This window comes from Babylonia areolata, chromosome 1 (assembly GCF_041734735.1).
Source record: "Babylonia areolata isolate BAREFJ2019XMU chromosome 1, ASM4173473v1, whole genome shotgun sequence".
NCBI lineage: Eukaryota > Metazoa > Mollusca > Gastropoda > Neogastropoda > Buccinidae > Babylonia > Babylonia areolata.
This window is the reverse complement of record NC_134876.1, coordinates 68,056,718-68,069,217: the sequence shown is the minus strand read 5'-3', so window position 1 is coordinate 68,069,217 and position 12,500 is coordinate 68,056,718. Positions and strand designations below refer to the sequence as shown.

Here is a 12,500-nt window from a genome sequence, read left to right as displayed (position 1 = left end):
TGAATGATTTGTTCCTTCCGTTTACCATAGTAATAATAGCTAGGCACTACAGCATCGTTAGCACATAGGTAATGTTTAAGCTGGCTTAAGGAATTGCTGGTTTTAACATAATCAGGTAGAGAATTCCAGAGATAAGTAGTAGATGGTATGAATGATTTCCGATAGAGTTCGGTGTGAAATCTTGGTACGGTGCGTTCCAATGACCTGCGTCTATGGTAAGGGTTATTGTCTGAAACAAGACCAGGAACAAGACCATTTAGGTAGTTAGGGCATAGACCGTTAACCATCTTGAAATAATGCACAAGTTTGTGTCTTTTCCTTCTTTCCTTAAGTGTACAGAACCCTGATTCTTGGTATATTTTTTGGTGGCTTGTCCCACGAACAGCTCCAGTTATGGTTCTTAATGCATCAAGCTGTAAATTTTCCAGAGAATCTGATTGTGCATCTGTGCAATTATCCCAAACAATATCAGCATAGTCAAAATGTGGTAATATGAATGATTTGTACATGATTTCTAATGCTCTCCTATTTAACTTGTACTTATACGTCTTAAGACAAGAAACCAACATAGTTACAGCATTGATTATACTTTTAATATGTTCCTCCCATTTACAGTTGTTTTGGAGTATGACGCCTAGATGTTTATGTGTGTCTGTACTTTGTAATGGTGTGATGCCAAAAGTAAGAGGTAAAATTGTGTCAGTGTTTCGAGAAAAATTTAATAACTCTGTTTTCCCCTCATTAAATTTGACTTTCCATCGCTTAGCCCAAGAATCTATCTTTTCTAAGTCAGAATTGAGTGTTTGTGCACGGATGTTTGGGTTATTTAGTGCTAAGGACATACTTGTATCATCTGCAAATAGCTTAATGTTTGAATGGATGTCGTATACAATATCATTGATATAGATAAGGAATAATAGTGGACCAAGTACAGAGCCTTGAGGAACACCTGCGGGTATTCCTTTGTAATCAGACTTATCACTCTTTATAACAACTGCTTGGATACGGTTAGAGAGGTAATCGGAAAACCAGTCAAGTAATTTGCCTCGTATGCCATTCGCTCTTAACTTCAGAAGAAGTCCCTTATGCCAAACTCGATCAAAAGCTTTAGATATATCAAAGTACACAGCCTGGGTTGTGACTCCATTATCAAAAGATGAGCATAAGTCATTATAAATACAGAGCAACTGATTTACTGTCGAATCACCAGGAATAAAACCTGACTGGGAAGGAGATAAAATATGATTTGATGAAAAAAACTTGTAAACTTGCTTATGGATGCATCTCTCAAGGACTTTACCAACACAGCTAAGCAAAGAGATTGGACGGTAATTACTACAAAGTTCCTTCGAAGCTTTTTTATGCAGAGGATTTACATGTGCTGTTTTCCATACCAGAGGAAATTTTGATTCATGAAGGCTTTTGTTGAAAATCCTGGTTAGTGGGTCTAGAATGGCTGGCAATGAGGCAATTAACAATCTGTTATGTACAAGATCTGGCCCTACCGCTTTATTTTTATTTAGATTTAGAATAACACCTTCAACATCAGAAGTAGTAAGCGCTATGTCTGTAAGTTCTAAGTCGAGGAATGGAATATCAGGTAAATCTTTTTCGCTGTCTTCAAGAGTGGATTGTGAAATGAAAAAGTTGTTAAAAACATCAGCTTTATCTTTGTTTTTATAATAGACAATACCATTAGATATAATAGGGGGAATTTCATCTGACCCAACACCTTTCTTTCTCAAAAATGACTTAACAAGTTTCCACCATTCTTTTGTTCCAAAATTGGATGAAGTTGTTATCTTATTTTCTAAATTGGTGATATACTCAAGCTGTCTTTGTTTTTCTCTATATGTAACATAGTTCCTAAAACACCGAAATTGTTGCCAGTCTTCTGGTTTGTTAGTTTGTTTAGCTAATTTATGAATTATTTTACGTTCCTCTATTAGCAGCCTAATTTCATCTGTCATCCAAGGGACATCATTTGGACGTACAGTGATAGTCTTCGTTGGCATACATTGCTTTGCTTTATCCATTATAATATTTGAAAACGTTTCCGCACTTTCGTCAATTGTTTTATTATTGGTCACTTCATCCCAATTAACCTGGTGTAGGAGATTGCACAATCTATATGTATCTAACTTATTGTAATTGAAAATTGTTCTTTTAAATGACTGTTCTCTAACTACTGTATTCTTGACAACCACATAAGGTACACTATGGTCACTGCAGATAGCAGGCATGACATCCGTTGATTTGATCATACTGGGGCTTTGAGTAAGTATAAGATCTAAGCATGAACTTGTTACTTCGGTAATCCTCGTTGGTTCATTTATTAACTGCTTAATATGGTAGCGATTCAAAATATCTACTAAGTGGGGTGATGGTATTGTTAGGAAATCAGTATTAAAATCACCAAGAATCAAGAATTTGTTTGTGGTGTCATTGGCTCTACGTATGCTTTCTTCGATCAAATTCCAGTAATTAACATTGGAGTTAGGTGGACGATAAAAAGATCCAATTAATAAACTTATTTGATCTAATTTTGTCTCAACCCATACAGCTTCTAAACCGTTTACATGAAGGTCATTGCGAGGTTTACAATATAAATTATTTTTCACATAAATAGCAACACCGCCATGTGGATCGTTTGTTCTGTCACATCTAACAGGTGGATGGAAGTTTGTAATATGGACGGAACTATTGCTGTCTAAATCTGAAAGCCATGTTTCAGATACTGTGATAATATCAAAGTTACCATACTCAGCTTCTAATAAATCAATCTTATTTCTCATACTGCGGGTATTTACATGCATGATACTGAGGTCCGTGTTATTGTTTGGGCCTGGATTGGTTTCTATGTCACCAGACAAAAGCAGCAGCAACTGGTGGACCAGAGTAAAACATTTAAGCATACTGTCATTACTTCTTGGCTGGCTCATGCCACAAGAAGAAGCAAAGTTTTTCTTTAAAAGATTGCTATACTCGCTTATATTGCATTCTGAAATAAGAAAATGAGCAAAAACAGAAAGAGTTATACTGTGTGGGTACTCCAGAAAAGACATTATGAAGAACTGTAAGATGACTGACTTGTTTACAAAAGATAAATGTCTAGTTTTGACCAAAGCTGTTGTAAAATACAAACCAACCCTAGCACGGTATATGTTCAAATCTACAGGCATTTATGTAATCGAATTCTGTAAAACAGAAAACATGAATGTGACTAGGGTCGGTAGGCATGGGTTATTTGAAAACTCCCCCCTCTCGTATTATTGTTGTTGTGTGGGGGGGTGGAGGGGAAGGATTGTTTTGCCCACTGAAGGAGGGAGAGAGGGGGGTAGGGTGAGTGCGCTGGGGTGGGGCAGTGGTTTCAGAGAAGTAAAGGGAGGTGAAGGGACAGCAGAACAATGGGTCTTGTCACCGGTCTGCCGGCCAACTTTGTTAATAACGCTGACGGACAACACGCCATCATTTCACGCACGCGACGACTGAGCGCACGCCATCTCCCTGTTACACACACACACACACACACACACACACACACACATCCCCTGATCTTCTCTTCCCATCCCATCCCCAACCGCTCACACACACAAACACACACACACACACGCACACACACACACACACACACACACACACACACACACACACATTGCACACACACACGCACTGCACACACATACATATCCACGCATCCCTTAAACCTCTCTCCCCATTCCTTCCACCAACCACACAACACAAACACACACACACACACACACACCACACCACACACACACACACACACACACACAACACCACACCACACACACCACACACACACCACACACACACTCTCTCTCACACACACACACACACACACACACACACACTGCCTTGTTAGAGACCACCCGACAAGGACTGTAACGGCCGGACCCTTTCTGTAATGTCCTCTGCCAAATGTTGGTGGTGTGTGTTGCCGGTAGTGGTCAGCTGAGGCGAAGCGAAGTGGACTTCCTTTCTGCAAGAAAAAAATGGTCCATTTTGTGTCTGGATATTTGCAAGCAAATCATATGAAATTATTCACAGGTAGGATATATGATTTGAAGTAACCACATGATTTGTTTTTGTTTGTTTTTTAATAACAAAAAAACAACAACAAAAAACACTCTTGAGAATTAATGAAGGTGTTAACAACGGTTGCTGATCACTCTTGTTTTTATGGTGTCTCTCAGAGAGTAGAAATACACACACACACACACACACACACACACACACACACACACACACATATATATATATATATATATATATATGATATGTGTGTGTGTAATATGTATAAAAAGAGAGAGAGAGAGGCAGAGACAGAGAGAGAATGCAGGAAGAAGGAGAAGAATAAATAGAAGATGGTTATGATGCTAAAGAAGAGGAAAAAAGGGAGAACAGGAGAGAGAGACAGTGACAGACAGACAGACAGACAGACAAGAGACCGAGACCGAGAGACAGGGAGACAATTGTCTCAGTTCGCTGTCAAGCGTTCGCCATTTTGTGGTTGGCATACATTCCACAAGGCGTTCACCCCGAGGTTGCTTTTTTTTTTTTTTTTTTTTTTTTAAGGTTGTTTCTTTATATCTATTTCCCACGTCTCTTTCACTGGAAACGACACACATGACGTCTATTGTGTTGAATACTGCTGTCAGGTGTTTGCAAGACCGTACAAACCAGTCTCCTTCCCTCCCTCTCTCTCTCTCTCTCTCTCTCTCTCTCTCGATCTCTCTCTCTCTCTCTCTCTCTCGATCTCTTGGGAAAATACGCTCTTTTTTTTTATTCCTAGTTTTCTTTCCCCCCTCCCCCCCCCTCCCCCCTGTTTCCCGTCTGTCTCCTCCACTATATCTATCTCTGTGTCTCTGTCTTTCTTCGTCTGTCTGTCTGTCTGTCTGTCTCCCCCCCCTCCCCCTCTCTCTCTCTCTCTCTCTCACTCTCTGTCTTGTCTTTCGCGTTCTCTTGGGAAAATACGCTCTTTATTATTTTTTTTTTTTTATTCCAAACTTTCTTTCCCCACCACCCCTCCCCTCTGTCTCCTCCACCATATCTATCTCTCTGTCTCTGTCTTTATTCGTCTGTCTGTCTCTCTATCTCTATGTTTGTCTGTCTGTCTGTCTCTCTGTCTCTCTATATCTGTCTGTCTCCCTATCTCTCTGTCTGTATCTATCTCTGTGTCTCTGTCTTTATTCGTCTGTCTGTCTCTCTATCTCTCTATGTTTGTCTGTCTGTCTGTCTCTCTATATCTGTCTGTCTGTCTGTCTGTCTCCCTATCTCTCTGTCTGTATCTCTCTATCTCTGTGACTCTGTCTTTCTTCGTCTGTCTGTCTCTCTATCTCTCTATGTTTGTCTGTCTGTCTGTCTCTCTGTCTCTCTATATATATCTGTCTGTCTGTCTGTCTCTCTATCTCTCTGTCTCTGTATCTATGTCTTTCTCCGTCTGTCTGTCTCTCAATCTCTCTGTCTGTATCTCTCTGTCTTTCTATCTCTCTGTCTGTATCTCTCTGTCTCTGTGTCACTCCTTCTCCCTGTTTCTGTCTGTCTGTCTGTCTCTCTCTAATAATAATAATAATAACAATATCTTATTTTTATATAGCGCTATAATACAAGCATAAACAAGCTCTCTCTCTCTCTCTCTCCTCTCTCTCTCTCTCCCTCTGTCTGTTTCTGTCTGTCTCTGTCTCTCTCTTCGTCTCTTTGTGTGTGTATCTTCAATTCTTCACGACTGGTACACTTTACATGACAGTCCGGACGTGTTTTGTTCACCGTGAAGATTTCTGTTGAATTCTGCACTTGACAAGCTGCCGTGAGGTGAACATGTTTGTTTCAAGATATTGGATCTGCCTTTCTGTCTCTTCCTCCGTTTGTCTGTCTGTCCGTCTGTCTGTCTGTCTTTCGTTCTCTCTCTCTGTCTGTCTGTCTCTCTATGTCTCTGTATCTCTGTCTGTCTCTGTCTATCTGTCTGCCCCCCCCCCCCTCTCTCTCTCTCTCCAAGGACAGTCGAAAGGTAGTTTATTTGAATCCTCTAATTTGTTTTCTGTTTTGTTGGAGTTTCATTATTTTCACCACTATTGTTCTGATTTACACACACACACACACACACACACACACACACACACACACACACACACACACACACACACACACACACACACACCAGGGTGTCGCTGGAGCTGAACCGGTGGAAAAACACACACATCAGTCACAACATGTCAGACATGCTGGACAACGGTGACTCTGGCAAGTGTCTTCCATAATATTTCAAGTTTTTGTGAACTGTGTCAAGTGCCGGTCAAAGCTTATCCAGCTCTCCGCAAGCAGATTATGTACACTAGCATGTGAGAATGTTACTTTTAATAAAGCTTCGAGTAGGGGTGTTCTATAACTGGTTTGATAAAGTCCAGCAAGTTTTTTTTTTACCGTCAATGGTCTGAGGCTTTGTTTTGGCCTAGTAAATGAGATGAGATTCAGCGGGGATTATATCAATAATTCAAACATTGTTTGGCGTCTTGTAAATGATTAAAAAAAAAAAAAAATTTAAGCATTCAACGACGTAGGATGAAATTTAAGTAGAATGTTTTTTTTGTTTTTGTTTTGTTTTGTTTTTACCGTTTAATACCTTCCATGCTGCAACGTCGTTATAAGTGCACGCTTTAATTTTACTCTGTGGTGAGTGTGTGTGTGTGTGTGTGTGTGTGTGTGTGTGTGTGTGTGTGTGTGTTGTGTTCGCACGATCGCGTGCTCGCGTGTGTGTATGTACGTGGTGTGTGCATGCGTGCGTATGTGTATATCCCTCTCTCTCTCTCTACGTATTTGTGTATCCCCTCCCCCCCCTCTCTCTCTCTCTCTCTCTCTCTCTCTGTGCGTGCATACGCATGTGTATGTGTGTGCGTCCGTGTGAAAGCTGTGCCAGACGAGTATTGACTTCGTATGCTTCACCAGCCGTGCAGAACACCAACATTATCATTCTCGTTCTGCTCCACTGACTCTTTCAAGAAACTTACACAGTAATAGCTTAGACGTACTTTATTTTATTTTATTTTATTTTATTTTTTAAACTTTTTTGCTTATTTGTGTGTGTGTTGTTGTTTTTTTCATTTATTTCTATTTTCAAATTTCTTTCTTTATTTTTTTATTATTATTTTTTTCTCAAGGCCTGACTAAGCGCGTTGGGTTACGCTGCTGGTCAGGCATCTGCTTGGCAGATGTGGTGTAGCGTATATGGATTTGTCCGAACGCAGTGACGCCTCCTTGAGCTACTGATACTGATACTGATACTGATGCTGTTAGACGTGTACCAGCAAGAGCTAAGCGATTTCTTTCACCGATAAACCCGTGGTAGCTTGGTGGACAGTGGACCACAGTCTGAGAAGTAAGGCATCCCCTCTCCTCCCTAGAATCCTCAAAAATATTTGCTTTTGTTTGCTGTTGTTGTTGTTGTTGTTGTTGCTGCCCCTTTGTCCATGTCGTGTCAGTGGCATTACTCTTCCCCCAACGTCCACGCAGCTCATCTAACATCTCTCCTTCACGGCCACACCCACCTCAGCGTTCAGTTAACCCCACCACTACCAGTTCCTGTTGTATAAATGGGGCTGTTGATACTTCATTTTCTTACTATGGATGGCCCCATACTGCTCCTGAAGGTTGAGGCCATCTGCGATGTTGCTCGCGTATTGTATTGTATTGTATTGTATTGTATCGTATCATGTCGTGTCGCATCGCATCGTGTCGTATTGTATCGAGTCGTGTCGCATCGTATCGTGGCGTGGCGTGTGTCGTGTCGTGTCGTGTCGTGTCGTGTCCTATCGTGTCGTGTCGTGTATTGATATGTTGCAATGATTTTGTTGTTGTTGTTGTTGTTTGTTTGTTTTTTGGTTTTTTTTGGTTTTTGTCACAACAGATTTCTCTGTGTGTGAAATTCGGGCCTGCTCTCCCCGGGACAGCGCGTGTCGCCACAGTGCAGCGCCACCCTCTCCCCACCACCCCCCACGCCCCCTCCCAGTCCCCCTCCTCCTCCCTCCCCCACCCCCGCCCCCCCTTTTTTTTCTCTCTTTTATTGTGTTCGAGTGTATTTGTCTCACTATTAAAGTGGGTTGACGTTGTTTGTTTGGTTTGTTTGTTTGGTGGGGTTTTTTTTGGTTGTTGTTTTTTTTTAACAAAAGAATGTTGCCAGGTATAAGCTTTTTCTTGTTGTTGCCGTGGGTTCTTTGAAGTGCGCCACTGAAGTGCACGCTGGCTGCGCACTGGACCTCGGTTCATCACCTTAACTGAAAGACTAGCACCCTGACCACCACTCAAGATATAGTAGACCGAAGGGGGGGGGGGGGGTGGAGGGGGTGTAGTAGAAAATCCCAGTCCTTATATAGACTTTTTGTTGACGCCTTTGAACACAGACACACAGACACAGACACAGACACAGACACACACACACACACACACACACACACACACACACACACACACACACACACACCTTATGCCCTAACCTGTCCCCTCCTCCTCCTCCTCCTCCTTTCCTTTCCTGTCCATTCCGAAGTTGACATTCGTGGTCGGCAGAGCTCCTGCGTCATGACTCATCGCCGATGTGATTTGTATGACAAAAAGTCAGCGGTCCGGGTTTACCATAGTGAATTGAAAGCACCGGCGTGGGGCTGTCTGTATGACATCATGGTTGTAAACCACCACCCAGTAATGTGTGTGTGTTTGAGTGCGTGTGTGTGTGGGGGGGGGGGGGATTTGTGGGGGGGGGGGAAGGTGTGTGTATGTGTGTGTGTGTGTGTGTGTGTGTGTGTGTGTGTGTGTGTGTGTGTGTGTGTGTGTCCATTACATACGGTAGACAAGCACCAACACAAACGCGCATTTTAGTGTGATGATGACAACGATGACAGTGAGAGCAACCCAAAAGGATACACACCCCAAACAAGCGTCAATAGTGACACGCCTATCAAAGATGATGGCAGTGGTAGTGGCGTTGGTGATGATGATGACATTGCTGACGACTGAATACGATGATCCAAGAGATACAAGCCAAAACAATCATCACACACTGACGCATTTATCAAAGATGATTGTGGTTGTAGTGGTGGCGGTGATGATGATGATGATGATGATGATGACCACAACGACGACGAGTCGAGAGATAAATATCCATACAAACGCCAGAATGATCATGATGATGATGATGATGATGACGATGATGATGATGAAGATGTCGACGGGTGGACATAACCATCATCGTCATCACCTTTGCCGATATCATCATTGTTGTCGTTGTCGTTATCGCGATTGTCGTAGCCATCGTTGTCGTCTTTCTGCTCCACGTCACCATCATCGTCATCATCATCATCATAGCCCATACGGCCATTTATACCCACCCACACAGACACAGCCACACACGCGCGCGCGCACACACACACGCACACACACACACACACACACACACACACACCCTTCCCACGCACCCAACATAAGACAACTATCGCTTTGTTTGACATCACCAGTCTGGACGTGTTGGTGGTGAGAGGCGGCAGGCGAGGCAGGCTGACAGGGCGGGTCGGTGGTGATTCATGTCAGCCACAGCAGAAAAGTTGTCAGACAGGATGTGGCTCATATCTTATCTATGCAAGGTCGTCTCCACACTGTCCATTTTCTTTTTCTGTTTTCTTTTTTCTTCCTTTTTTTTCTTTTTTCTTTTTTTATCCCACATGACAATTACGTGTGCATGTGTCAGCGTGATTTTTTTTTTTTATCGCTGCGTGTTTACTTATTTTGTTTATTCATTTATTTATTCATCCATTGATTTATTTATTCATTCATTCATTTGTTTGTATTTACTTATTTATTTGTTTGTTTATCTATTTATGTATTTGTTCTTCTCCTTCTTCTTGTTATCATTATTGTTGTTGTTATTGTTATTATCATTATTTTCTTTATGATGTTGTTATCGCTGTTGTTAGGAAATGTATTGAACAGTTGTGTTCCCCTCTCTCCATCTTTTTCAGGTCTCTGTCTGTGCGTCTCGTCACTGTCGTGCTTCTTTCTTTCTTTCTTTTGGTCCCTGTATTTGTTTTGGATAAAATGCACTGTGCGGTACGGAACTCTCCAGGCCCCCCGGTCCTGGGCCAGTCACTCCAGCTGTCCCCAGGTATGGCCCATCCTCCTGATGTCTGCCTCCAGATCTCGGCGCCAGCTGTTCTTTGGACGGCCCCTTTTTTCTTTTCCCCTGAGGGTTCCAGGTGAGGGCTTGACGTGTGATGCTGGATGCAGGTTTTCTGAGGGTGTGGTCAATCCACCTCCAGCGTCTTTGGAGGATGTCTTTTTCCACGGGCTGTTGGTTGGTTCGCTGCCACATGTCTTGGTAACTGATGGTGTTTGGCCTGAGGATCTGTAGTATTGTTCTCAGACACGTGTTGATGAATGTCTGGATTTTCTTCATGGTTGTGGCGGTGGTTCTCCAGGTCTCAGCCCCATACAGTAGAACTGGTTTCACGGCGGTGTTAAAGATCCTGATCTTGGTGATGATGGTCAGTTTTGTTGGTGGATCTCCATGTTTTTCAGCTGCCGGAAAGCTGCTCTTGCCTTGCCGATCCTCACTTTGACATCAGCATCTGTACCACCCTGCTTGTTGACAATGCTGCCGAGGTAGGGGAAGCTCTCCACATCCTCCAGTGCTTCACCGTCCAGGGTGATGGGGGCGGTGCCGACTGTGTTTGCCTTCACAACTTTGCCCTTTCCTCTGTGTAAATTCAGTCCGACGCATGCTGAGTATTCCGCAAGGATGTTTGGTCTTCTTCTGCATCTGCTGTTGGCTGTGAGAGAGAAGAGCCAGGTCGTCAGCAAAGTCCAGGTCCTCCAGCTGTTTCCAAAGTGTCCACTGGATGCCGTTCTGCCTCTGGTCTGTGGTCCTCCTCATCACCCAGTCCATGGCAAGCACAAACAGTACAGGTGACAGCATGCATCAGTGTCTCACTTCGGTCTGTACCTGGAAGGCATCTGTGAGCTGTTGGCCATGAATTAATCAGATGCCTAGATGCACCCGAATTCTCTCCATTTCTACCCCCACCCCTTTCACTCCTCAACCCCCTAATCCCAGTTAGTGCAGTGTCCACCCGTGCCCTCCCCCAGATGCACCCGAATTCTCTCCCTTCCTACCCCCCCTCCCGCCCCCCCCGACCCCCCCCCCCCCCCCCCCCCCCCCCCCCCCCCCCCCCCCCACACACACACACCCTCTTCGCTCCTCAAACCCCTAACTCCCAGTTAGTGCACTGATGTCCACCGCGGTACCCTCCCATGGAGTCGCCGCAAAAGCGAAATAGAAGTCGTGCCTTAGTCCATTTACGTGTGTTTGATATTTTGCATGATCGTAGTTGATGCTGGTAGATCACGGATAATAAAACTACTTTGTAGACATTATTGTGTTGTCTTGCAAAGACGTAGGTACACATAAAACAAAAATCTGGATCAGTTTTGTATCCCCTGCTGAATTTTTTCCCGCAGTTAGAACGATACCCTCCCACCGTCTGTAAATGATGTGCTGGAAATATTTCCTCTGTTCTGTCCTAGTCTTCCTTTCTGTCTGGTGACTTTTTTCTGTTGCAGGTCCATTTACCTTTCACCTTCTTTTTTTTTTCTTCTTTTCTAGAAAGCCTTCTTTCGTTTTTTTCTGAATTTGATAATTGGGCATAATATCAATAATGTTGCATCATGTTTTGCACTTAGGGTGTGTGTGAGGAGCCAGCTGGCATTTTTTTTGGTTTTGTACTCCTGTTACTGTGTAATCATCATTTTGTGTATTTTGTATAATTATGTTAATGTTCGGACTACGTTTAAATGAAACATCTGAAAGAAAAAAAAAAGAGAGAAAAAACACGGGATATTAAAAAAAAAAGACTTTATTGTCTGCTAAAAAAATACATATATACTGAACTGAAATGCAGTAGTGTAGGGTAGATCAGAAGGTACATAACCCTATCCTCTCAATTCCGTAATTCAAAAGATTTTATTGTCTGCCTGAAGCAATTAAAACAATCTAAATGCTCGTCAGCAAACAACACAAAGCCACATGAAAACAAACGAAACCAGCACACTCTTCTCTTATCACCCTGCATACATTTACATTAACTGTCACGCTTTCGGGTCTCGGCTGTGTGTGTGTGTGTGTGTGTGTGTGTGTGTGTGTGTGTGTGTATCAATGTAGTTATATTTCCAGTACTTTTGTGTGGGTTTTTTTTATGTATCTCACCACTTTTTTTTTTCTGATGGCTTCATGTAAAAAAAAGCAGTCGTTGCTTATTCAATTACCATCTTGAAATAAAAATTTTTTTACTTGACTTGACACACACACAACCACGCACACACACACACACACACACACACACACACAACAGCAAAACATCGGTCCTTTCGAAATGTTGCCGCCGTAGCATACATAATGTATATGGGAATCAACAGTAACCGCTGTTTTTCAGTTGTTTGTG

At 42.7% G+C, this 12,500-nt stretch overlaps 2 protein-coding genes across 3 annotated transcripts in view; one reads left to right on the top strand and one right to left on the bottom strand.

Moving 5' to 3' along the window:
* LOC143286159 (uncharacterized) overlaps positions 1 to 12,500 on the top strand; it is a 55,370-nt gene that overhangs the window by 18,622 nt on the left and 24,248 nt on the right. The window lies entirely within an intron of this gene.
* Positions 10,549 to 10,948, bottom strand: LOC143287222 (uncharacterized). Its single transcript, XM_076595204.1, has 2 exons — positions 10,780 to 10,948; positions 10,549 to 10,727 (listed from the first exon to the last, which is right to left on the bottom strand). The coding sequence occupies exons 1-2, from the start codon at positions 10,946 to 10,948 to the stop codon at positions 10,549 to 10,551; spliced, it is 348 nt and encodes a 115-aa protein (XP_076451319.1).

Coding starts and splice junctions, on each gene's coding strand:
- LOC143287222 (XM_076595204.1), bottom strand. CDS start 10,948: ATGGACTGGGTGATGAGGAGGACCACAGACCAGAGGCAGAACGGCATC. Junction 10,728..10,779: donor TTGCGGAATACTCAGCATGC/GTCGGACTGAAT, acceptor AGGCAAACACAG/TCGGCACCGCCCCCATCACC.